The sequence below is a fragment of the Galeopterus variegatus genome, unplaced genomic scaffold, assembly GCF_000696425.1.
Source record: "Galeopterus variegatus unplaced genomic scaffold, G_variegatus-3.0.2 Scaffold189, whole genome shotgun sequence".
Taxonomy (NCBI): domain Eukaryota; kingdom Metazoa; phylum Chordata; class Mammalia; order Dermoptera; family Cynocephalidae; genus Galeopterus; species Galeopterus variegatus.
The window spans coordinates 785,044-812,683 of NW_007726300.1; the positions used below are offsets into that span (position 1 = coordinate 785,044).

Genomic DNA, 27,640 nt, shown 5'->3' on the forward strand with positions numbered 1-27,640 from the left:
TCCCGAAAAAAAAAAAAAAAAAAAAAAAAAAAAAAAAGAAGTACAATTTATAACAATATATATGCTAGTAATATTGAGTTGATCACCATATCTCAATATGGAATCCCAAAATATGTATAATCAATTATGATTCAATAAAAATTTTAAAAAATAAGTAAAAATAGAAATAAAGGCATTTAAGTTTTTTTATAAAAATGTTTTTTAAAGGCTCCACTTTTCAATTACCCTCTTAATAGTCACAAGTAGGGGCTAAGTTTCTAATACATAAAACTTGGGGGACACAATTCAAGCTTCAGGGAGTTTGGGGGGGACAATTCAATCCACTACTGGCACACCCAAAATAATGTCTAACCAAATATCTGGGCACCCTGTGGCCCAATCAATTTGGCACATAAAATTAACCATCATGGGGCCGGCCTGTGGCTCACTCGGGAGAGTGCGGTGCTGATAACATCAAGGCCACGGGTTCGGATCCCATATAGGGATGGCTGGTTGCTCACTGGGTGAGCGTGGTGCTGACAACACCAAGTCAAGGGTTAAGATCCCCTTACCGGTCATCTTTTAAAAAAAAAAAAAAAATTAACCATCGCACCTTGAAAAAGGCCTATATTTCAATTTGTCATATGAATATAATGGAATATATAGAGCTCTCTTACAATTTAACAGAAAACGTGGAAGAGTACCAAACAAGTTAAATGATACCATAAAGAAGTAAACAGACAAATCTGGAATGTGGGACATTTAATAAAACAACTGACCCTGAAGTAGATGTCTGGGATTGCTTTAAAATTCTAAAGAAAGAAAAAAATTTTAAAAAGGAAAAGAAAAAAGGAATAGATGAAGCAAATATGGCAAAAGCTTTTAAGCTTTTTTCCCAGTACTTTTCAAAGTGTTGAAGCTGGAGGGAATTATTATACCAATCTTTCTACTTTTTTGTTTGAAATTTTTCACGATGAAAATTTTAAAAAATAAACACCTCACTTGTGCCCCAAACATGCTTTTTCTGTTGTTTTTCCATACTAATAGCACTAATTTTGATAATCACACAAACCACAAACTTGCATATCATCTTTGATTCCTCTTGTTCATACCCAAGAAGTCACCAAGACTTATGGATTCTAACTCCTAAATATTTCTCAAATATGTCCTTTCTTCTCTTTGGTCTTTTCACACCCTAATACTATTTAACCTAGAGTACTGCAACATCTTGCTAGCTGGTCTTCTTCCTGTCACTAGTCTCAGCTAACTGCAATTATCCATATAACTGTTGGCATCATCCATCTAAGCATGAGTGAGATCATGAAATTTCCTTGCTTAAAACCTTACAATAACTTTCATGTCCTTCAGGATAACAATACAAACTCCTTCTCAAGACTAATAAATTTGTTAAAGATATGGTCCCTCCCTACGTCTTCAGTTTCATCCCTTGCCATTCTTTAATTTAACACTATAGTATTCCAAACTGCTTGCACTCAAAATTAGTAATGCTCTCTTAGACCTTTCTGCTATTGTGTATGCTGTTAATTCAGCAGCCTAACCCCTATTCACTCTCCTCCAAGTCTTCCGTCTTTCCCAAACTCAAACTACATTAAATTTCTGTACTCTGTGCTCTGTGTCACAATTCCGAGACTGGTATATTGATTATTTCGAGCTAAAAACATTGAAGAAATTGTAGTTTCAAAAAGGGTTAGCTGATCTGTCTTTTCCTGTATATAGCAAGCCATAAGGATTCCTGGGGTAGGGGTGCCCTCCCCATACCAGGGAAAGAAAATAGCCCTTATCACCAGACTGGGAAGGGGCTGCAATGGGCCTGAATAAACAAACCTGTTGTTGGAGGTGATCTCTCCCTCCCCTACACCTCTATATTAGAACTTAAATTACAGAAAAGTAATTGCTTTCTGGTCTGACTTCCTCAACTAGACTGTGAACTTTTATTAAGGCAGTAGCTATGTCTTTTATCTTTGCAACCCCAGCATTTATTAGTTTTTGGTATTAATATTATATACTCAAAATTTTTTTAACAAATGCCAGGTCCTAGATGGTTTACATGTCGAGGAGGTGACAGTCTAGTAGTAAGGATAAATCAAATTCATATAACTAAAACACAAGGCATAAGATATGCCACAAAAGAAGTTCAAATGAAATTCATTGGTTATTTTAAGGAGGGAACACTCAATTCCAGTTTTGAGGTGAGACAGGGATATGGAATTGAGAAAAGTGGAGGGAGAAGATGGCAATTGATATGACTGACAGAAGGAATTTCAATGCAGCAAGTATAAAGGTATTCCTGATATAATAAAACAGGTGTAATGCAAGATCATAGAACAGTCCCACTGAGCATGTAAGAGAATTCTGCAAAAAGCTAGAGAAGACTTTAACTTCTGGCTAAGGATGCAGTATTTAATTTAAAAGGCCATTATAGTGTAATTAAAGGTGGTAATTAACAGAAGGCAGACTATTAGAGTAACTGTGCTAGTGTGGGTAAGGAAGAACAGGTCATCTTTGATAGGCAGTACAGTAAAAACAGGCAGGCAGACTAGTGTACAAATACTGGCACTGGCACTTATTAGTGGTATTACCTTGAACACGTTACTTAACCTTATAAGGTCCAAGTTTCCTCTTTTATTTCAAAAGACTGTTGTGACTAAATTTATGTAAAGAGATTAGCATAGTGCTTGAATTAATCAGTTATGTTTCAGCTGCAACTGACAAAAAATCAGCTTAAATCAGAATAAGCAAAGAAGGGAAATTATTAGAAGACTACTGACTAGATCAATGGAACAGAACAGACAGCACAGAAGTAGACCCACACAAATAGTCGACTGATCTTTCACAAAGGAGCAAGGGCAATAAAAGGAGCAAAGATATTCCTTTCAACGAGACTGGAACAACTGGACATCCATATGCAAAACAATAAATCTAGACACAGGTTTTACATCTTTCACAAAAATTAACTCAAAATGTATCATAGACCTAAATGTAAAATGCAAAATCATAAAAGTCCTAGAAGATAACAGGAGAAAATCTAGGTGATCTTGGATTTAGTGATGCCATTTTAGATACAATACCAAAGTGCAATCCATGAAAGAAAAAGTTGATTGTTGGACTTCGTCAAAAGGAAAAATTTCTGCTTTGTGAAAGACACTGTTGAGAATGAAAAGACAAGACACAGACAAAGAGAAAATCTTTGCAAAACACATATCTGATAAAGGACTGGTATCTAAAATGTATAAAGAACTCTCAAAAATTAAGCAATAAGAAAACAAACAACCCAATTTAAAAAATGGGCAAAACATCTGAGCAGACGCCTCACCAAAGAAGATACTCATATGGAAGCAAGCATATGAAAAGATATTCAACATCATATGTCATCAGGGAATTACAAAAGAAAACAACCATGAGATACCACTACACACCTACTAGAATGGTCAAAATCCAAAACACTAACAATACCAAATGCTGCCAAGGATGTGGAACAACAGGAATTCTCATTTAATGCTGGTGAAAATGCATAATGGTATAGCCACTTTGGAAGACAGTTTGACAGTTTCTCACAAAACTAAACATACTCTCTTACCATTCGATCCAGCAGTTGCACTCCTTGGTATTTACCCAAATGACCTCAAAACTTATTTCCACATAAAAATCTGTACACAAATGTTTACTACAATTTTACTCATAATTGCAAAAACTTGGAAGCAACCAAGATGTCATTCAATAAGTGAATGAATAAGCTAACTCTGATACATCAATACAATGAAATATTATTTAGCAATAAAAAGAAATGAGCTCTCATGCAAAAAAGATATGGAGGAAACTTAAATGCATATTGCTAAGTGACAGAAGCCAATTTGAAAGGCTATGTACTATATAATTCCAACTACATGACATTCTAGAAAAAGCAAAACTATGGAGACAGTAAAAAGATCAGAGGTTTCCAAGGGAGGGAAAGATGAATAAGTGGAGCAGAGGGGATGCTTAGGTCACTGAAACTATTCAGTATAATACCGTACTGGTGGATCCATGGCATTATGCATTTATCAAAACCCATAGAATATATAATACGAAGAGTGAATCCTAATGTAAACTATGGACTTTAATTAATTTGGCTTATCAATTGTAACAAATGTACCACACTAGTAGAAGATGTTAATAATAGGGGAACCGGGGTGAGGGAATAAGGAGGCACTTATATATGGGAACTCCCTGTACTTTCCACTCAATTTTTCTGTAAACGAAAATTGCTCTAGAAATAAAGTTATTACTTTAAAAATTCACTAAGCAATATACATACAATTAATGCACTTAATAATAATGTAAAAGTTGTGCCTTAAGACAAGGAAAAAAAAAAAAAGAATCTACCATGGCAATTCCCAGAAACAAAGGAAGCACAAGGCTTCAGGAGCTAGAACTGAGAATTGGATTGCTCACATTTTCATACTCTGGTGAACAGGCAGATTTTCTTGACATGTCAGGAATAATGACAGCCCCACCCCAACTCCTCAAAAAAGGCCTAGTTTGATATCTGAAGCCAGAGGCAATGTGGGGAATCTAGGGAATCAAATGCTCAAGTAACACATAGGAAAGCAGGAAAAAAGGCAGTTGGAAAAAAAAAAACAAAAACAGAAAACAAAACTTAAAATGGCAGACTGAATCCTTAACAATGATATAGGCAGGTATAAAGTAAAAGTTGACTAAGTCAATTAGGAAATTTGTACTGAAGGCTTAAAAAATGGTGACATGTTATGTGACAGCAAAAAACTGACAAAACTGTTGCTTGCAGTAACTTAGAAGACAAAAAATGTGCCTAACGAAATTTTTAAAAATTAAACTTACTTTCAAATAATTGTAGATTCACGTGCAGTTGTTGAAATAATAGAGATCCCATGCACCCTTTACCCAGTTTCCCCTAATGATAACATCTTGCAGAACTAAAGTAATTGTCTTTGCTCTGAAGTCTGCTTTACCTGATATTAATATAGCAAGTCCTGTTTCCCTTTTAATGTGTGATATGTCTTTTTTATCCTTTTACTTTCTACCAGCCTATATCATTGTTAGTGATTCAGTTTGCCATTTTAAATCTTTTCTGTTTGTTCTGGGTTTTTTTGTTTTTTCTTTTTCCTAGCTGTCTTCTTTCCCTGCCTTCCTATGGGTTCCTTAATCATTTGATTTTCCCTTTATTACTGAAGAATATTTTCACTGAGTATAGTATTCTGGGTTGACAGGGATTTTTTTTTTTTTTGGCATTAAAAAATATTATGTTACCTCCTTCTGGCCTCCATGGTTTCTAATGAGAAATCTGCTGTCATTTAAATATTTTTCTTCTATAGGGAAGGTGTCAGTTTTCTCTGGTTGCTTTCAAGATTTTTTTCTTTGTCTTTAGTTTCCACAAGTTTAACTATGATGTGTATTGACATGGATTTCTTTGGATTTGTCTTGCTTGAGGTTCATTCCGCTTCTTAAATCCGTAGGTTATGTCTTTTGCTAAATTTGGGAACTTTTCAGACATTTCTTCTTTAAGTATTTTTTCAGCCGTGCTCTCTTTTCTCCTCTCCTCTCAAATGCTAATGACACAAATGTTAGATCTTCTGTTGTAGTGTCATGAGCCCCTGTTCATTTGTTTTCAGTCTATTTTCTCTCTCTTGTTCAGATTGGGTAACTGCTCTATCTTCAGGTGCATTGATTATGTCCTTTTGTTCCCTATATTTTGATTTTCAGCCCATTTACTATGTTTTGTTTTGTTTAAGTTAGGTCCTTTCTATTTCTTTGTTGAAACTTTCTATTTCTTTATTGAGGCTATTTATTTCTTAAATTTGTTACAAATGTTTGTAATTGTTCGTTGAAGCGTTTTTATTACTGCTGTTTTAAAATCTTTGTCAGATCATTCTACCATCTATTGATTGACTTTTTAAATTCAGTTTGAGATTACCTGGTTCTTGGTATGAGTGGTTCTCAAATGAAACCTGGAATTTTTCATATTATTTTATGAGACTATGGATCTTCTTTAAAATTTTGTTCTTAACTTGCTTTCTCTCACACCATTCCAGCAGAAAATAAGGGTTGCCCACTAGTTACTGCCAGGTGGAGGTAAAAGTCCAGATTCTCCAGTTGGCCTCCATTGACTCTGGATGGAAGGGAGGTGCTCCTTGTTACTTTTGGGTGAAGATGGGAGTTCTGGCTTCCCACGTGGTCTCTAATGACACTGTGATAGGGGTGGCTTCCTTACTGCTGGGCAAAACTGAAAGTCCTGATTCTCCATTTGGCCTTCCCATATGGTATCCACTCCACTGCTGGGGGAGGGGGAGGCATGTTTCTGATGAGGGGAAGGAAATCTCCCTAATTCGTCTCCTCTAATGCCACCCTGATGGGGATGTTTGGCACCTCCTTACAGTCTCATCAGAGTAAAAGTTGAGGTTCCTCACTCAGCTTTTACTGGTGTGGGTGGGGTCACAGTTTTTTTCTGTGATATCTAGCTGGAAAATAAGTTATTTTCTAAGTTTTCTGTCTTGTGATGTTCATCCTTTCCTGGTCCTTTGTCTAGAGAGAGCGGGCTTTCTTGAGGCTTTTGTTGTTTGTGCCCTCTGGCATTTCTGAGTTGCTGACTTCAGTTCCAATTCTGCAATATATGAGGCAAAAAGAAAGCTCAGGGTATTCAACACCATGTTGTTCCTTGAGTCCTGAGGTTCCTAGCTGGTCTGCTTTCTTCTTTCCAATTTTCAGAGTCTTCTTATGTTTCTTTTATAAATGATGTCCAGGGTTTTTAGTTGTACCTAGCAGGAGGAATAAGGAAACATCTATCTACTCCATCTTCCCAGAAGCATTTAATAATCTTTTGTATCTCACTAAGGAATTCTAAAGTAAGGATGCTGAAAGTATCAGCTGGTAGCTCCTAAATGTGTATGAAAAGATAAAGAAAGACAAGCTAAAATATAAAGTGGCCAGTTTTCAAGCAAAATTTAGAGGGAATATCAGGGGTCCAGGACTTGTTGGGTTGGAAAATAAAACTTTTTCATCTCCAGTCCCTCCATGTAAAATATAGCCTGGCGGTATAGATAAGATCAAGGGTGTAAATGTAAGATCCTTCATAGAGGTCTCTGAAGGAATTAAGATTATAACTACTAGACCTTATCAGCTGAACTGAAGAGGATTCAGGAATTTTAAAGTCGTGGTCTCTCAGAAATCTTTTCTCAAAGTAAAAGTAAGCCTATATATAGAGAGGCATGTCTTTAAAAGTAAATATGAGTTGTAACATTTGGAGCACGGTATATAGACTACAGTAAAAAAATACAAAGGAAACACACAACTTTTAAGTAAATTGTATAGGTAAAAGAGCTGTTAGCATATCCCAAAAAGAACTGAGAGTATTCAAACATGTAAAAAAGCCTTTGGATGCCTGACTTTCTATGAAGGTACTTCAAAGAGTATGTGGAAAAACAGAATTGAAAGATAACACAGATCTTTCCATGAACTTTTTGAAGTACCCTGGTATTGGAAGAAAGCAGGCTGAGAAAGCCAGTCAGCTGCCAACATAAGCTACTTATTTAGATGTTTCCAAAGGGTGATGAAGAAGTAAAGATGTTTCAGAGTATATTGCACAGAATCTAAAACTAAAAATCAAAGAACACAATGGACTAGGTAGCCACTCCCAGAGAGCTGAGCTGGGCCCCAAAGAATATCCCTTTTCCCAGGAGTAAGAGAACATGGTAACAGTATGAATTTCAGAATTGCTCAGAAACAATAATTGATTTCTGTTGCCCTTTCTTCCTCTTTTTGAAGTACTTATGTGATTTACCTGTCCTTATTTCACCACTGAATATTGGGTGTATGGGGGACAGGTAACTTGTCTTTTTACTTTATAGATTTCCAGATAAAGAGGATCTGTCACATCTGCACCTGAGATAGAACATGAGATTCTGAAGTTAAGAGTGTGAAAACATGATCAGATAAAAATTAGGGTGTCTTGGGATAGGGGTGAATGTATTTTTTATATGGCTGTAGGGGAGAGATTTTTCTCATCCATTGCCAGGTTCATGGCTGAGGCCCCTACAACAAAAGACAGATTAAGAAGAGAAAAGCATAAAAACTTATTTAAGTTTTACCTGAAATGGGTACCTTCAGGAACAAAGATCCCACAAAACAGGGATACCTGTGCATTTTAACTCTGTTTGATGAAGAAACGAATAGTTGTGGAGAAGTATGATTGCACACAGGCATGATCTAGTACTAACAAACTGGTACCTTAGGGTTTTAGTCCATTTTTGTGTTGCTATAACAGAATACCTGAGACTGGGTAGTTTATAAAGAAAAGAAGTTTTTGTCTCATGATTCTGGGATAGGTGCATCTGGCACGGGCCTAAGGCTGCTTCTACTCATGGTGGGAAGCAGTAGGTAGCCAGCAAATGCAAGGAGATTATGTGGTAAGAGGAAGCAAGAGAGAGAGAGGGAGGGGAGGTGCCAGGCTCCCATTAACCACCAGTTCTCATAGGAACTAACAGAATGAGAATTCACTTACTACCCCACCATCCCAGGGAGAGCATTAATCTATTCATGAGGGGTCTGTTCCCATGACCCAAACACCTCTCAACACTGCCACATTAGGGGTCAGATTCTAAGATGAGCTTTGGGGGGATAAGCATCCAAATTCTTATCACTTAGCAAGCCTACTTGTTCAGATTCTTCTCTGTGTTCCTGTGTCTTCAGAGATAAAGATGTTCCTTTCATCTGGGTATAGGGAGAGCCCCTCTCACATGAGGGTCTTATGACCTACTCCAGAGGAAGGTCAGAAAATTCTACGTTTTATGGCCTGCTCCAGGGTAGAAGAGTGATGGGAACATGGGAGTGACCTTCCTGCTTGTTTTCTCAAATGCCAAGGTATCATATTTTGGAGTAGCATGTCCTGAACCCCATCATGAGGAGGTATGTGAATAATTGTGGCCACAGGGTGGATTGTGGTAGATGATAAAACTGGCTACAATTCTTTGCCCCTCTCTACATCTATGTATTTTGCAATGTGACCTTGCAGTTTCTCCCATTAAGAGGTGTAATCTATTTAAAATATGTTTATAAGATTTCTGACACTCCTCCCTTCAAGAGAGGTAGAGCCTAATTCTCCTTCCCTTCAGTATAGACTTAGTCACTAGTTTTTAAATAGTTCTCCACCTCCCCAGCTCTATGCAACTAATCCACCTTCTGCCTCTATAGATATGATATTTCTGGACCTCTCATATAAATGGATTCATACAATATGTGGTCTTTTGTTACTAGTTTATTTCATCTAGCATAATGTTTTCAAGGTTCATCCATGTTGTAGGATGTATCAGTACTTCATTCCTTTTTATTACTTAATAATATTACATTTTATTTATCCACATTTTATTAATTAGTTAATGGATATTTGGGTTGTTTCTACTTTTTGGCTACTATAAATAATGCTGCTATGAACATTTATGAACAAGTTGCTGTATGGATATATGTTTTCATTGCTCTTGATTATACACCTAGAAGTAGAATTGCTGGGTCACGTGGTAAACATTTCGAAACATTTAACATTTTGAAAAACTATCAAACTGTTTTCTAAAGTGGCTATATCATTCTTACCAGCAGTGCATGAGGGTTCCACCTTCTCCACATCATCATTGGCACTTATTATCTTTTTTTTTTTTTTTTACTATAGCCGTCCTAGTGGATATAAAATAGTACCTTCTGTGGTTTTGATTTGTTTTTCCCTAATGGCTAGAGATGCTGAGCACCTTCTCATGTGCTTATTGCGCATTTGGCCATCTTCTGTGAAATGTCTATTCAGATTCTTTGCCCATTTTAAAAATTAGATTGCCTTATTATTAAGTGGTAAGATTTCTTTATACATCTTGGATACAAGTACCTTAGCAGATATGTGATTTCCAAATATTTTCTGTCATTCTCTGGGTTGTTTTTTCACTTTCTATTGGTGTCCTTTAAAGCACCGAAACTTCATTTAGATGAAGTCCAATTTGTCTATTTTTTCTTTTAACTCTTGTGCTTTCGGTGTCATATCTAAGAAGGTTATGGCTAACACAAAGTCATGAGGATTTACTCCTATTGTTTCTTCTAAGGTTTTATAGTTTTAGTTCATACTTTTAAGTCTATGATCCATTTTGAGTTAGCTTTTGTGTATGTTGTAAGAAAGGAGTCCAACTTCATCCTTTTGCCTGTGTCTATCGAATTGTCCCAGCACCACTTGTTAGAAGATTTTTATTTTCCCATTGAATTATTGCTGTGGTTTGAATGTGTCCCCCAAAAGTTCACGTGTTGGAGACTTAACTGCCAGTGTAACAGTATTATGAGGTGGGGCCTTTAAGAAGTGATTAAGCAATAAGAGCTCAGTCCTCATGAAGGGATCCAATACCATTATGGTGGAAGTGGGTTCCTGATAAAAAGGATGAGCCCGATTTCCTGTGTCTCATGTGCACACTTCTTCCTTCCATCTTCCACCGTGGGATAACCCTCACCAGAAGACAGTGCCATGTTCTTGGACTTCCCAGTCTCCAAAACTGTGAGCTAAATAAACTTCTGTTCTTTATAAATTACCCAGTCTGTGGTATTCTGTTATAGAAGCAGAAAACAAAATAAGACAATTACCTTGGTATTTCCATTGAAAATCAATTGACCATAAATTTAAAGTTTATTTCAGGACCCTCAATCCTATTTCATTGTTCTCTATGTCTATCCGTATGCCAGTACACACTGTCTTGATTATCACAGCTTTGGTAATAAGTTTTGAAATGGGACAATATGAGTCCTCCAACTTTGATCATCTTTTCCAAGATCATTTTGGATATTCAGAGTCTCTTGTATTTCTAAATGCATCTTAGAATCAGCTTGTACATTTTTGCAAAAAAAGGCAGCTGAGATTTTGATACTAATTGTGTTGAATATGTAGCTCAATTTAGAGAGAATTGCCATCTTAAGAGCATTAAGTCTTCTGATCCATAAACATGGGATGTCATTCCATTTAGGTCTTCTTTAATTTCTTTAAACAATGTTTTGTAGCTTTTGTATATAAGTTCTGCATTCCTTTCATTAAATTTGTCCCTAAGTATTTTTTTGGTGCTATTGTAGATGGAATTGTTTTTTAAATTTATTTTTGGGTTATTCATTGCTAGTGTGTAGAAATACAATTGATTTCTGCATATTAATTTTGTATCTTGCAACCTTGCTGAACTCATTTATTATTTCTAATAGTTTTTTTAGTGGACTCCTTAGGATTTTCTATATACAAGATCGTGTCACCTGTGTGGCTTTACTTCTTCCTTTTCACTCTGGATATCTTTTATTTCTTTTTCTTGACTAATTGCCCTGGCTAGAACCTCCACTACAATGTCAATTAGAAGTGGCAAGAGTAGATATCTTTATCTTGTTCCTGTTCTTAGGGGGAAAATTTTCAGTCTTTCACCATTAAGTATGATGTTAGTTGTGGGTTTTTCATAATGCCCTATTATTAGGTTGATGAAGTTCCTTTTATTCCTAGTTTGTTGAGTGTTTTTATCATGAAAAGATGTTGGATTTTTGTCAAATGCTTGTTCTGCATCTGTTAAGATGATCAAGTCACTTTTGTTTTTTATTCTGTTGATATGGTGTATAATGTTAATTGATTTTCAGATGTAAAACAAAACCTTGCATTCCTGGGATAAATCCCACTTTGTCATGGTGTATAATTTTTTTATATGTTGCTGGATTTAGCTTGCTAGTATTTTGTTGAGGATTTATTGTTTTTAATCAATTCAATATTTCCTACTTTTTAACAGTGGGTAAAGTACAATATATGCAAACACTGGTAGCTAATCATTGGATTTGAGGATTCACTGAATGCTAAAGATGATCTATTCATATAAGACCTTGACATGTACTGATTTGTATTTTGCTGAAGCATGTGTTTAAATCATATACTACAGGAGCAGTGTAAAGCATATCACCTAGCTAGTGAAACTATCCAAAACATAAACTTTCAAATCCCCAAATGGCTTTATTCTTTAATTTTGCTTAATCAGACATTTTGAAGGCAAAATTATACGCTAGAGTGGCATACCTCATATACAGCCTGTTCCTCCCAAGGTCCAGTTTTGCCACAGAGGCTTATTACAACACAAAAGACACCTGATTAAAATCAAGAATAACTGGGGCCAACCCTGTGGCTCACTCGGGAGAGTGCGGCGCTGGGAGCGCCAAGGCCGCAGGTTCGGATACTATATAGGGATGGCTGGTGTGCTCACTGGTTGAGTGCGGTGCGGGAGACACCAAGCCAAGGGTTGTGATCCCCTTACCGGTCACACACACACAAAAAAATCAAGAATAATTGAAAAAAATTAAAACATTTGTTGGAATCTCTTAAAGAACACCAAATGGGATCCAATTCAAATACCACAGTAGAACTTTAAGACTTTTTCCCCCATTCTTTTCCCTCTCAGTCTCTCACAAGAAGCCACATTTAAAGACATTTGTCCTGTTTTTTTTTTTTCCCTATCCCCTGCCTTCCTGTATTCATTCATTTTACTTTTTAGTAAAGAAGTTGCACATTTGTGGACTGTAAGCCAAATCTGGCCTATGCATGCATTTAATTTGATACAATGTTTTATAAACAATTAGTTCCAACATTTATAAGTTGGCAAAGGGCACATACAAATCTGTGTATCTGATTTCTCTTGAAAAATTTAGAGGTATGGCAAAATGTTGCCTTTATTTACAACTGGTAGTGAATAGTGACTCTCTCCTTCAAGTATAACATGTCCTTCTAGTTTGCCACAATCTTTACCACTCCCTATTGTTCTATATATGGCCAATTTTACTACTTGTGATACAGAACTGGCCTCTGTAGATATGGGAGTTTATGTCTTTTAATGTCGCCCTTCCAAAGTAAATTAGACTTTTTCAGATTCCTTCCAATTTTCTAGTTTTTTCTATCTACAATATTGAGTAGCATAATAAAAGTTCTGAGAGCCCAACAGGATCCCTTGAGAATTGTCAAGAGTCCAGAGATGAGCCGTAGCCTTTGGGGCACTATAAACATAATAAAATCACTGTGGAGGTCCCTATCAGTTAGAAAAGAGGGGAAAACTCACACAACTGGTTACAGGAACTTTAGATATGTAAGACCTCTTGCTGGAATGGAAAGCCCAGCTCTGAGAAAGAATAAAAAGGGGGAAATACTGAATTATCTGTGTCCCTGTTTGTTAGAAAAACCATAACTTACAAAATTGGTCTCCTGAAAGAAGACAGAGGAGGTGGAGAGAGAAAATAGGTATTACAGTAATATCCAGGGGACCTGTGGGAAGAAATGCAGTGTCAGTGACTTACCATAAATGACATACATACCTCAATTAATGAATTGAGAGCTGTTACTTTCTCTGGCAGTATCTCCTGTAGGATTGTACAAATCCTTGACTGTGGGAAAAATTCTGTGCTTACTGCAGTCTGTTTCTTTACTCTGCTCTTTAAATGTTTACTTTTATTTCTCAAAGACCTCAACTATCTTAGTTATACTGAGACAACTTAGTATTACTTAATATTTGCTACAATTAATTTTCTTTTTAAAATATAAGAATTCTCCATCCCCTTCAATAGGGATAGATTTCATTACAAGATCAACCTAAAAACAAGACCACAAAAGTCAAAAGGTGCATTTGCGATACATGTACATGTTTGGACTTTTAGATTACATTTCAGCAATCCTCCACCTAGTGAGGGCAAGTAACATGTATGCAATTTGTAAAACAGAGTGAAGGCTGGTTGCTTAAATGTGGTTATATACTCATTATTGTAAAATTTACTTCTACTTCTTTTTAACCAGTTACTATTACATAGCAGCAGATCTACGTAGTAATTAAACAATTTTTGATTGGTTGGTTACACTTTCATGATGTCAGATAGAATTCAATAATTTAGACCCGAGTAGGTTAGCATATTACACCTCTATGAAGTCACTAAGTATATATATAAAAAATTATATTTTATAACTTGTTAATTTGTGGTCTTATTCCAAGCTATTTGTTAACATTTTGATATGTGGAGCAAAGAAACTAGTACATGTGCTTAAATACACACATACGTAGACTCAGAACAATTATATATAAAGTGCTTAGTTAGAGACCTGGCCTATAGTAAGCTGTCAATAAACGTTGGCTGTAATTTTTGTAATTCTTTGTGTGTGTGTGTGTGTGTGTGTGTGTGTGTGTGTGTGTGTGTGTGACCGGTAAGGGGATCGCAACCCTTGGCTTGGTGTCGTCCGCACCGCGCTCAGCCAGTGAGCGCACCAGCCATCCCTATATAGGATCCGAACCTGCGGCAGGAGTGCTGTGCCCCAAGCGCTGCACTCTCCCTAGTGCGCCACAGCCGGCCCTGTAATAATTCTCACTAATATTCTTTCTCAGAAGGTTCTTTACAGTGCCTTGCTTCACAAGCACTTGAATTTGGAATACTGGATCCTGCCCTCACCCCTACCCCTCTTTCCTGTCTTTAGCATATATTTTGCCAAATCTTATCCCTATACAACTGGCCACAAGATAGTTGTTGGACACCTAAGACTTACAACACTGTTCAAACTGGTTTCTGAAAACCCTAAAATAGAAAACCTCATTGGCTGGGAACACCAGCCACAGCCCAATGTGTTAACAAGTAATGCCTCGCCCCCATTTGTCCTGTCCTAGTCCACGTGCTCTGCTCCCCACTGCCAAGCGGAGTTCCATTAGACTTAATATATAAGCACGAATTTCCCGTAATCCTAGAAATCTTCGTATATCTAATTTTACTCAAGAAACTCGAGGTATGAGAAATGTTTCCCTTCATCTAGGGCAGGTAGAAGACTTCCTACGGATTGCTCCACAGAAAATAATTACTCCACTTCTACTTAGGAAGACTAGATAAACCTCACCTGGGAGGTGAACCTACCGGAACGGGGAGGAATTATACTAAAATCTCTACGCCGTATTATTATCCAGAGACCTTCGGCCGCTGCCTCCGCTGCGCATGCGCCAAAACTGCCGCGCCCCCCCGCCCCCTGCGGATAGTATTGGGTTCTTTCCTGAGCCTGTGCTCTCATCCGGCTCTTCCCCAGATTTCCTTTCGAACTTCCCGGCCGCAGCACAACCCACCAATCACAAACGTCCTTCCTCGTGCCACGCCCCCATGGCCCGCGCCGGGATCCCGAGCCCGATTTCGCGCACACCCCTCCTTTTCTCACGCACGCTGCGCGCGGACGTCGGCCTCTGACGCCGTCGTCGCCCCCGCGCCGGCTCCCGCCCCGGCGGCTCCTGCCGACCGTTGGGGCGGCCTGCAGAAGTCCCTCCCTCAGGCCCCAGCCTCCACCTCTGAACCGCTCTTGTGGCGGCGATCCATGTGGGGGTTCAGGCTCCTGCGGTCGCCGGCGCTGCTGCTCCTGCTGCCGCAGCTCGGAATCAGAGACGCCTCATCGCGCTCTCAGGCCGGAACCATGAACCCGGGCGGCAGCGGCGGTGCGCGATGTTCCCCGTCGGCCGAGGGGCGCCGCCAGCAGTGCCTGCAGCTGTCTGCTGTGCCGGGAGCCGATCCTCAGCGCAGCAACGAGTTACTCCTGCTGGCGGCGGCGGGGGAGGGACAGGAGCGGCGGGATCTCCCTGGGGACCGGGCGAAGGAGGAGCCGCCATCGCCGCCACAGCATCACGTCCTCTATTTCCCCGGGGATGTGCAGGTAACCCGGAGCCTGCCTGGGCACCTGTCCCCTCCTGTGTATACACGCATTCACCAGATTCTTCCCTCGTGGGTGTTGCCGGGTTCCTTGCCTCGCCTGAACACACCCACAAATGCACTCACGGGAGTGGCACTTCCGTTACGCCAAGAAATCCAACACCGGCCCTTCCACACCCCAGCTTCCTTCCCCCTAGAGCCCCAAGAGGAAGGTGTCGTTGGAAGGTTATGATGTCGAAAGAGCCAGTTGTCAGTGCAGAGTTGGGGGGGATGGAATTTGAAACATATAGGGAATGAGACACGTAATGTATATGCATTCTATAACTTGGTTTCTTAGAGGACTGTGTGTGTGTGTTGGGCAGAGGACCGAGAGATGGTTTTTAAATTAACTTATCACGTAGGGCTCAGAAAACGCTGGCAGAAATTAAACAACAAGCAAACACAAAAACCATTACAAAGGTATGACTCAGTAATCCTAAAAAAAGGTTGGGGGGAGGGCGGAAGAAAAGGGACAGTAATTGCTAAGCATGTCAATATGTTGATGCTCACGTAGATTCTATACTTTTGCTTTTGTGTGTGACTTTGACCGTATTAATTTTATAGCTGCAGGCAAATATCGGTGCTTATGTCGTCCTGGAAGCTTGATCTTAATCTAAAACTGCATTATCTAATAGGGTAGCCATTAGCCATAAATAACTGTCTAAATTAATTAAAATTAAATAAAATTAAACATCCGGTTTCTCAGTCATACTAGTTGCATTTCAAGTGCACAGTAGCTACAAATGGCTTGTGCGCAGATAAAAAAAATTTCCCTAGAACATTTCCATCTTCACTGAAAGTTCTATTAGCACTAGTGTAGATAGGTAAAGCTAAAATATAGCTAGGTGTGTTTCTTATACCATGAAACAATATTAGTTTATTGTTTTTGAAATGAATGCTTTAAAATAATACACTTAAACATTGTGCCTTGTCAAATAATGATAAAGATATATCTAATTTACTGCTAATAAAAACTATGGGAAAAAAAAGCTAGTAGATTTAACAGATGAAACTTAATTTACTCAATTGGTACGCTTGTGCTAAGATTGGGAAAACAACAGGTGGCGTTTGTGACAATGACTTCTACAGATTTGTGGATTAATTACATGATGATAGTAATGATAAATAAACATTTATAGAGCACCTATCAAATGCTTTCAAAGTCTGCCAGCCAGAATGTAGTATAAGTCTCAGATGAGGTCTAAAAAGTTTTACATACGTTTGAGTTATCTCCTTTTGTTTTGAAATGATCCATTTCTTTATGTAGCCTGAGATTCCATTAGCTTTTTGGACAATGATATACTGTTAATTTATGCAGAGTATGCAGTGCTCTAAAAATCCTAGGTTTTTTTAGAGAAGAAAAAGAAGGAAATGCATCAGAAGACTTTTGAGCCCAGGTTGCCTAGATTTGAACCCTCATTCTGCACTTTCTAGCTCTGAAATCTCTGCCCAGTTGTTAAATCTCTGTATTGCAGCTACCTCAACTATAAAATGGGAAAAATATTTTGTATGGTATCCATGGAGATTAAATATGTGAATACTCAATGAGTTCCCATCCCTTCTCACCTTTCTGGTGACTTTTAAAATTACTGGAGTACCCTAGCACTCTGTTCTTGGGCTTTTCCTCTATCTACCTTCACTCTTAGTGATCTTTGTCTACTGGCTTTATATACTACGTGTACCATGACAACCCCTGACATTTGTGTATCTAGCCTAGACATATTCCCTGAATTTTAAATTTACCAAATGTATGCATGATTATTTCCTTTTGGATATTAAGTAGTATCAAACCTAAAATCCTTAGATCTTTACCTCTATATGGTCTTCCTTATATCAGTTAATGGAAACCTTTTCAGTTGCTCAAGTTAAAAATCTTGAAGTCATCCTTTAGACCTCTCTTTCACATCTCGTATCTAATCCATCATCAAAACCAGTGGCTTCATTTTCTCAATGTATCTAAAGTGATCAGAATACCCCTTTTTAAAAATGTAAGTCAGATCATGCCACACCTCTGCTCAAAACTCTCAAATGGCTTCCCATGTCACTCAGTGAGAGCCAGAGTCCTCTCAATGGCCTGCAAGACTTTTTGCTATCTCTTGCCTTTTCCCACACTGTTACCTCTCTGACTTTGGCTCTTTTTTCTGTTTTATTCAGCTCCAGCCTCACTGACCTTCTTTGTGTTCAAAACATGTCACAGTTCACCTCAGAAATATTGTGCATACTGCCTGGAACAGACTTCCTGTAGATATCTGTAGGTTTATTACCTGACTTCTTTGAAGTCTGCTCAAGAGTCCCCCTTTCAGTGATGCTTTTTCTGACCATTTTTAATAATCATATGTATACACAGGCTTCCTCTCAACTTCTTTATTTTTATACATTTCACTTACTATATTCCTTTTCATTTTGGGTTTTGTCTGTCTTCTACCACTAAAATGTAAGCTCATGTCTGTTTGTTCACTGATATATCTGATGCTTAGTGACTGGCATGTATTAGGTGTTCAGTAGATAACTTGTTGCATAAATGAATACATGTAAGTTGCTTTGAACAATGCATGATGTGCTTGATAGGTGTTGGCTGTTATTACATAAAATACTATTATGTGAGATTTCCTCATCTATATTTTTACAGTTGATTCTTTTGAGCCTAATGTTTATCCTTATGAATTTTTTCCTGTTATATACAGCCTATCTTTTTAGTGTACTGTTCCTTTTAGAATGCTTATATAGGTTTGTATCACATACAGATTAAATAAGCACTCTTTTTATAGCTTTATTTATTCTTAATTTGAATAAATATTGAACAGAATAGAGCCAAACAGAAAGAACTTTGTAAGATACCATTAGAAGCTTTGCTTCATTTTGACACTGATTCAATATTTGGTATCAATTGGAACTGGCTGTCCATATAATCTTAAATCCTCCTAATTACCATTACCTTCTTGATGTTCCTTTTGCAGTCATCTTTTGTTGTATGTCCTTTTTTATCGTGTACATATCCTTCATCATTCGAATTACAGGAAAACTGAGGCTATCATAATTCATTTTTCTTTAGCTGTCTCTTTATGTCTTTATCAGTAATGGTTTTGGAGGGAGATCAGGATTTTTTTTTAAGCAGGTGCTTTCCAATTTTAAATTATCTTACTTTTTAAAGCCTTAGGATATAGAATATATTTATTCCTTTTTTTAAGTTTTAGTACAGTCTAATGAATTTTGACAAGTGTTGAATTATGTGACCACCACAATCATGTTGTAGAGCATCTCTGTCACCCTAAAAATTACCCCATGCCCCTTTACAGTCAGTTCTCTTTTCCTAGCCCCAGACAACTGCTGATCTGCTTTCTTTCACTATAGTTTTGCCTTTTCTAGAATTTCATTAATTTGAAATCGTGTAGTATGTAGTCTTTTGTGTCTGCCTTCTTTCACTTAACAAGTGCTTTTGAAATTCATCCTTATTGTTATATCAGTAGTTTGTTCCTTTTTATTACCAAGTAGTGTTCAAGGTATGTGTATATAATTTGTTTATCTATTTAGCAGTTCATAAACATTTGGGTCATTTACAATTTAAAAGGTGAATTTTAAGATATTTTGCTTTCTAAAGGCTAGGATATATAGATGACCATTTCCTAATTGTTATGTCCTGGCCATGTATCCTGGGACTTCCTCTGCTTATCAGGCAGCCTTTTTAGGCTGGATCCTATTCTGATCATTCTAGCCTGCTTACTTGGATGTGTACTTCATGCTTGGCCAAAAATGTCTCCTTGCCTTTTTTTTTTTTTCCTTTTTGTCTTTTTTCGTGTCCGGCAACGGATCACAACCCTCAGTGTCGCGCCCGTACCTGACCGGGACCGGCAACGGGATCGCAACCCTCGGCGTTGCCCCCACACCTCGCCCAGCCAGTGAGCAGGAACCGGTCTGTGTGTGGGATCCGAACCCTCGGCAGGAGCGCCACCGCGCTCCCAAGCAGCGCACTGTAGCAGTGCGCCACCGGGCCGGCCCATCCTTGCCTTATTTTTGATGGAAGTTGTCTTAGTCCATTTTGTGTTGCTATAACAGAATACCTGAGACTGGCTAATTCATAATGAACAGAAATTGTTTTGGCTTATGATTTTGGAGGCTGGGAAGACCAAGATAGAGGGGCCATCATCTGGCAAGGGCTTTTTGCTGCATCATCCCATGGCGGAAGATGAAAGGGCAAGTGAGGCCACATGCGAGAGAGAGAGAGAGAGAGAGAACACATGAGAGAGAGAGAACACGGGAGAGAGAGAGAGAACACATGAGAGAGAGTACACATGCGAGAGAGAGAGAGAGAGAGAGACAGAGAGACACCAAGACCAAACTCATCCTTTTATCAGGAAGCCTACTCCTGCAATAAGGTCATTAAATCATCATGAGGGCAGAGCCCTAATGACTTAATCACCTCTTAAAGGTCCCACCTGTCAACACTGTGACACATAAACTTTGCGGGATACTTTTAAACCATAGCAGAAGTACAGCTCATACCCAATATAGCTCTCACTCTGCTCTAAGGGTAGACCACCTAGCTTAAAACTTTACTATGAGTGTTTTTAAACTCTTAGAGATATATGTCAAGTTTTCTTAAAAACCCTTTACACCTTATTTCAATAGCAGTGCGATGTGGGCTTACAAAGTTTTGCAGGTCACCAAGCATCTAACTGTGGAGTGGTAAGTGCTCCTTAATCTCTCCAGGAGATTCTCTTGCCACCTGCTTTTCTAGGCATGAGAAGAAGCATGACCTTCAACACTTACCTCCTACAACGATAGTAAGTGCATTGCATTGCCAACTAGGATGAAAATTCCCCAAAGAAAGCCCTATCTTCCCTTAGTCTTTAACCTTTCCTGTGGATTGGCCATGGGTAATAGCCTAGGTTGCAGAACTAGTTTTGTCTGCCTATTAGCAAGTCCCATGGGGATGTCTGGTGCCTCTTTTTAGAATATGGAAGTACTTACCCATTGTTCTCAGATCTGGGCTTTGACACAACAGTAACAATACCGTTTTTACATTTTGATATACACAGTTCCTTAGCATAAGCATTTTTCCCCCTCTGATTAAGTAACCTGGGGCTAATTAAGGAAAATAGGAAGTTTTTAGATTGAGATTATCTTCTATGTGGTAGAGACTAAAGTGAAAATCTTAAAATCTGGGTTCTTTTTTGCTCATTGACTAAATAACTTTATAATTCGAATAACTATATAGTTTCTAGGACCCTCAGGTACCTTAACTATAAAAAGAGGTAGCTGATTCCTTCTGGATCTAAGCTCCTATGATGTAATGATAATCGTATATATCATAAACGTGGACGTGCAGAAGCAATAGCAGAATCCATAAAAAGTCAAATGATGGCCTTCTGGGAATACATTTTTTTAACATATAAGGCAAAATACTAATACTAATGAAATATGCTGTTATGAAGGAGTTGAGCATCATAGTGGGAAAATTATCAAAGAACATGAAGAGAAAATTAACAAAAGAAAAAAGTGATAATTGCCATTAAACATAGAAAAATGTTCAACCTGATTAGGAATCAAAACATGCAAATTAAATCAAAAGTAAGACATCATTTTATCATAGTAGAAAATATTTAAAAATTAATGCTAATAGCCATTAGCATTAAGGATGAGTAAGGACTGGGAAAACAAGCAGTCTCGTTTACTTCCAGTAGAAGAGTAAATTGGTATTGATCTTACTGATGTGTAAAAATTATGATGCAAGTCTGTATTAAAGTGGAATCATGCCTGTAATATATTTTTAAGTGAAAGCAATGTATAAGCTTATTGTGGTTTGCTGGAGGAGAAGTAAAGAATGCTTTCTTATATACATACTTGTCTATGTGTATGTATACTAAAGAAACCTGGACTGCTAGACACCAAAATTTTAATAATAATTATTTCTAATTGGTAGCTTACTATGGTCTTTTTCTTATACCTTTGTATATAGACTAAATTTTTATAATATTACTTTTATTACTTTTTAATTTTTAAATAGAAAAAATGTGCATATTGCTAAAAATTTAGATTATTTAAAGTTACACATTGAAAAGTAAGTCTTTCTTTCACCCCATTCCTTCCAGTCTCTTCATTTCCCTTCCCCAAGCCTACCCCTGTTACCGATATATATGAGGGTACTCATATATATATCATGGAAAAATAAAATTGAGAGATAACTTGAATCTTTCCGTGAACTTTCTGAAGTACCCTAATATTCTTCCAGATACATTCTATGTTTATGTAAAAAAATTTTTAAAAAACACACAAATGCATAGCCCTTATTTTACAACTCATATGAGTACTCATAGAGCTGCCTCATTCTTCTGAAACATAAATAAATATTCGTATACATATTTGTGCATTTACAGTCATCGCTCAGCATCCATGGGGGATTGGTCTCCAGGACTTCCCACACATACCAAAATCTACAGATACTCAAGTCCCTGATGTAAAATGGTGTAGGGTTTGTATATAACCTATGCACATCCTTTCATATACTTAAGTCCTCTCTAGATTACATATAATACCTAGCACAATGTACATGCTATGTAAGTAGTTGTTATACTGTGTTGTTTAGGGATAATGACAAGAAAAAGTCTGTACATGTTCAGTACAGATGCAGTTTTCTTTTTCAAATATTTTCAATCTGAGGTTGGTTGAATCCACAGATGCAGAGTCCACAGATACAGAGGGCTGACTGTATACAACTATATCAGTGAGATAAATTTCTAGAATTAAAATCAAAAGGTCAAAAGAGAGGTGTATTTATAGTTGATATATTTTGTATATTACTGTTAGAAATAAGGAAAACCAGTAACAGTAGCTGTTTCTCTTTCCCTCAAACTCTATGTCCAATTCATCAGCAAATCCTGTTGATTGTATCTCCAAAATATATTCAGAATCTTGACCAGTTTTTAGCACCTCTACTTCTTCTACCACTCTGGTTCAAGCCACCTTCTTCTCTCATTGGGATTATATTTTAGTAGCCTCTTACAAGTCTCCCTGTTTCACCTGTTGCCACTTTGCAAACAGGAGCCAGAGTAATCCTTTCAAAACGTAGATTATATCAGTCCTCTGCTCCAAACTTTTTCAGAGCAAAAGCCAGTCCTAACAGTGTCTTACAAAGCCTGATCAGCTCTTCTCTCCAACAATCTCTGCCCTTCTTTGTGTTCACTTTTGTTCCTGTTCACTCCACTTGAGCCACACTGGCCTCATTGCTGTATCTTGGTTATGTGCAGCATGCTTCTACCTCAAGGTGTTTTGCAGTTGCAGTTCATTCTGCCTGAAATGGTCACATGGCTCACTCCCTTAGTTCGTTCAGGTCCTTTTTAATTACCTCTTGATTGGAGAATCCTTTCCTGACCATTCTGTGTTAAATAATAATTTTATTACCCTCTCCAAAACCTTATATTCCTTTTCCCTGGCTTTATGTTATATTCCATTGCACTTACCACCATCTAATACTTTTTGTGCTGTCCAGTATGGTAGCCTCTAGCCACATGTGGCTATTGGCCACTTGAAACATTGTTAGTCTAATCGAGGAACTTAAATTTTTGATTGTATTTAATTTTAATTTTAATTTAAAAACTGGTACTCAATTCAGTTCCTGGAAAACTTTTAATTATATTTGGAACAACTTGGGTATGTGAATCTACTTTTTCAACTGTAAGTTTTATAACATCGCAATTCAGATCAAATATTTCCGATGAAAATTTAGCATCTAAATTGAGAGGTGCTGTAAGTGTAAAATACACACTGGATTTCAAAGATTTAGTAAGAAGAATGTAATAATCTCCTAGTAATTTTTTATATTGGTTATGTGTTGAAATGATAATATTTTGGATATATTGGGCTCAATAAAATACATTATTAAAATTAATTTTTCCTATTAACTTTTTAATGGCTTTTTTTTTTTTTTGTCTTTTGTCTTTTTCCGTGTCTGGCAACGGATCGCAACCCTCAGTGTTGCCCCCGCACCGGACCGGGGACCGGCAACGGGATCGCAACCCTCGGTGCTGCTCCCGCGCCTCGCTCAGCCAGTGAGCGGGAACCGGTCTGTATGTGGGATCCGAACCCTCGGGCGGGAGCGCCGCCGCGCTTCCCAAGCGGTGCACTTATCCAGTGTGCCACCGGGCCGGCCCTTTAATGGCTTTTAATATGGCTTAACTTTTTAATATGGCTACTAAAAATTTTGTATGGCTCATGTTATATCTCTGTTAGACAATGTTGCTCTATTTACTTGTGGAGTTGTTTATTATGTATCTCTGCAATAGAATGTGAGCTCCACATAGGCAGGGGTATCCATATGTTCTGTTCCCTGCCCAATCAGTAGATAATCTGGTAAAATTTATAGGATAAATGAGTGAATTTGAATGAATTGCTCCCTTTTTAAAAAAATCAAAGCCACTATGAATAAAAATTGAAAGAAAAGCAAAATTTGTATGTATGTCCTAGGACCCAAACAAAAAGTTGTTAATATATATAGAATGCTTATAAATAAATAAGATCCAAATATAAAAGGACAAAGGATATGAGTAGGCAAGAGTAGGAATCTAGATGGCTAATAAATGTATGAACAAAATTTCAACTTCATTTAATTTTTGATAAATCCAAATTTGAATGAGTTATCCTGTGCCAATGAAATGTAACCAAGAAAAATTGTACATACCTATCTGGAATCAATATTGTAGTGTATATTACCAACCTTAAATTATGAATATTCTTTGACTTAGTTTTTCTATATCTAGGAATTTATTTTTAAGTATGTATCATCACAGATGTGTACAAAGATTTTCTGTAGTGTTCATTGCAGCTTTGGTGTCAATACCAAAATTAAAATCAAACAATGTTCAGGTTGCTAGATGAATCTAAAGAGGCATGTAGGATGGCAGCTTATTAGGGAAACTGTTTCAAAAAAGTATGTCTAATGAACCAAATTTATATTTTTAGTTGATGTGTTAGGAGACTCAATCATATGTATACAAAACAAAATTTATTAAACATATCTATAATACTTCTAAATTGTTTTGTTTTTTAAATTATTATTATCCTATGTAGGTATATCTTATTGCCCTGGCCCTTGATGGATTTGAGGCTTAAACTGAAGAAGTGATTTGTTCAAAATATTATAACCAGAAAGTGATGACAGATTTATAGTTTTTATTCCTAGTACATTAACAATAGGGCATTGCAACATCCTAACTTCCTACACAATAAAAATGGAAACTTTTGTGGAAATAGTTTTATGTAAATGTGTATTTAATGCTTATTTCATCTTTTTTACCTTTCAGAATTACCATGAAATTATGACTCGTCATCCTGAGAATTATCAGTGGGAAAACTGGAGTCTAGAAAATGTTGCCACCACTTTAGCCCACCGGTTCCCAAATAGTTATATTTGGGTGATAAAGTGTTCCCGAATGCATTTGCACAAATTTAGCTGCTATGACAATTTTGTGAAGTGCAACATGTTTGGTGCCCCAGAACACAGTACTGACTTTGGAGCTTTTAAGCACCTTTATACATTATTAGTTAATGCTTTTAACTTAAGTCAAAACAGTTTGCTATCAAAGAAGAATGTGAATGTTTGGAATAAGGACTCCAAAGCATCTAATTGTAGATCTAGTTCTTCTCCTACTACGAATGGTTGCCAGGGAGAAAAAGAGAGGAACTGTGAAAAATTTGATGAGTCTGTCATGAGTTTTTATCCACCATCACTAAATGGTGCATCTTTTACTTTGATTGGATTCAGTAAAGGTTGTGTTGTTTTGAATCAGTTGCTTTTTGAATTGAAAGAAGCCAAGAAAGACAAGAACATAGATACTTTTATCAAAAGCATAAGAACGATGTACTGGCTGGATGGTGGTCACTCTGGAGGAAGCAATACTTGGGTTACTTATCCAGAAGTCTTAAAAGAATTTGCACAAACAGGAATTACCGTTCAAACCCATGTGACACCTTACCAAGTACGTGATCCAATGAGATCTTGGATTGGAAAGGAGCACAAGAAATTTGTTCAGATACTTGGGGATTTTGGTATGCAGGTGACTAGCCAAATTCATTTTACAAAGGAACCTCCTTCCATAGAGAATCACTTCAGGGTTCATGAAGTATTTTGAGACTACAAGAATATAACGTACTTGTTCAGTGGAAGAGCATAAGCACTTTGTTATAAATTCAGATAATGAGATGTAACTCAGATGCATTGTCATTTTGGGGGTTGGTGGGGGGAAGCACACATTCCTAAAATATGAGTGTAATGTGCAATAGTATTCCTTGCTTGTGAATGTGAACAGTTTTTAATTTGGATTGGGTTAGAATTAGTTAATCTGAAATCTAAAAATATGGGTTGTGATAATCCTATGAGTAGATATAAGACCCTTAAGAATTAAAGTAAGTTATGATGTAATGCTTATAAAAGGTAACTACAGTTGTTCTTGTTGGAAATAGTTGGTTTTCTGACTAATGTTTTAAATTAATTTTGGTGACATTTTAACAGTAATTAGCTAGTTTGGCACTCAAAACTTGAATGGAAACACTTCATTTGTCTTCAAAGTAGAGGAACACTGATGTTTTCCATCATATTGGAATAACTGTATCCTGCCTCTTGTGTTTTAGAAACTCATTCTTTAATGTGCCACCATTTTTTTTTCTTGAGAGTCAAACTGTTTCCAAATGACAAGAACATGCGATAGTGTAAGATTTGGTTTTGAAAAACATATTACACTTAAGCTCTGTGGCTTAATTTTTAATTGACAGTTTTTAATTGATTATTTCAGATAAGACATTTTGTGGTTTCTCGAATCTTGGCCAAAAATCAGTTGTTTTGGGAAATGGAGCATAATTACGTATATTGGATAAAATACACTAGAGCAGATTTCAAATTTTTCATTATAATCAGTCTTTTGAAAGAGATCAGCTTAGGTAAAATAAATATATAATGCTCTACTTGTTAGTGCTCTATTGAAAAGGAGACAGATTCTACAGATCTAAATCAATGTGTCTCCAGAAGTATGATTTTGTCTGCCAAAAGAAAATAGCTCTCTTTGGCCAAAATGCAAAATTATATTGCTATAAGAAAAGTTACAAGGGAAAGTTTGAAGATACAAATGATTTAATTTTGGCTCAGAAACTGAATTTGCTTAACACTGCTACATAATTTGGGTGAAGTTTCCTTCTGCCCGTTTTTTTTGACCTAGATAGATACATTTTGAGAAATCAAGATCTAATGAACGTCAACCAACATCGAAACATAGCTGTGTGATTACAATAAAAGGTGAGCACTTTTTTGTTGTTTATTAATAATTAGCTTTTGCAGGTTATGAATTAACTAAGCAGGGAAGTAACATGCAGCTTTAGGACTGAAAAAAATGACACTGAAGCTTAATATCTTAATGACCCAGAAGGGGCTGGTCACTTAGCTCAGGTGGTTAGAGCATGATGCTGATAACACCAAGGTCCAGGATTCGATCCCTGTATAGGCCAGCTGCCAAAAAAGCCCCAAAACTATTTAGTGACCCAGAAGACCTAAATTTATAAAATATAGAATACAAATGTTGATTTTTTTGGTTTCTTCCCAGGATTAAATTTTAATGACTATAAGTACATTCCAAATATAGACTCATGAAAAAGGATTCTTACTTCAAATGCTTAAAAATAAAAATCCCTTTTTGGTGTTTTAACATTTAATTATATGAACTACAGAACAATATCTCTAAATGGTTCTTTTTTCTCTTTCTTTTTCTAAAAGACAAAGTAGTTTTATATTGCTTCAGTTTCTCTAAATACCTACTGTTTCTTTTGAGACCAAAAATTCCCATCAGGGAAGTAAGTCAGCCTGATTCTTACATTTTACATATTACCTTGCCTTTAAGCTCTATGATTGGGTGGCTTTTTAAAATTT

The 27,640-nt window shown here is 37.1% G+C and overlaps 1 protein-coding gene across 1 annotated transcript; it reads left to right on the forward strand.

Annotated features, from left to right (window-relative positions):
* The first annotated feature begins 15,364 nt into the window (after window positions 1-15,364).
* Window positions 15,365-26,073, forward strand: LOC103583305 (chromosome unknown open reading frame, human C2orf69). The gene is made up of 2 exons (XM_008564663.1): window positions 15,365-15,697; window positions 25,029-26,073. Exons 1-2 carry the CDS (start codon window positions 15,365-15,367, stop codon window positions 25,854-25,856), a joined length of 1,161 nt encoding a protein of 386 aa, XP_008562885.1. The 3' UTR covers window positions 25,857-26,073.
* Window positions 26,074-27,640: the final 1,567 nt, after the last annotated feature.

Excerpts from the sequence above, each read along its gene's own strand:
- LOC103583305 (XM_008564663.1), top strand. The coding sequence starts at position 15,365 with ATGTGGGGGTTCAGGCTCCTGCGGTCGCCGGCGCTGCTGCTCCTGCTG. Across the intron at positions 15,698-25,028 it reads ATTTCCCCGGGGATGTGCAG|AATTACCATGAAATTATGAC; the intron begins GTAACCCGGAGC and ends TTTACCTTTCAG.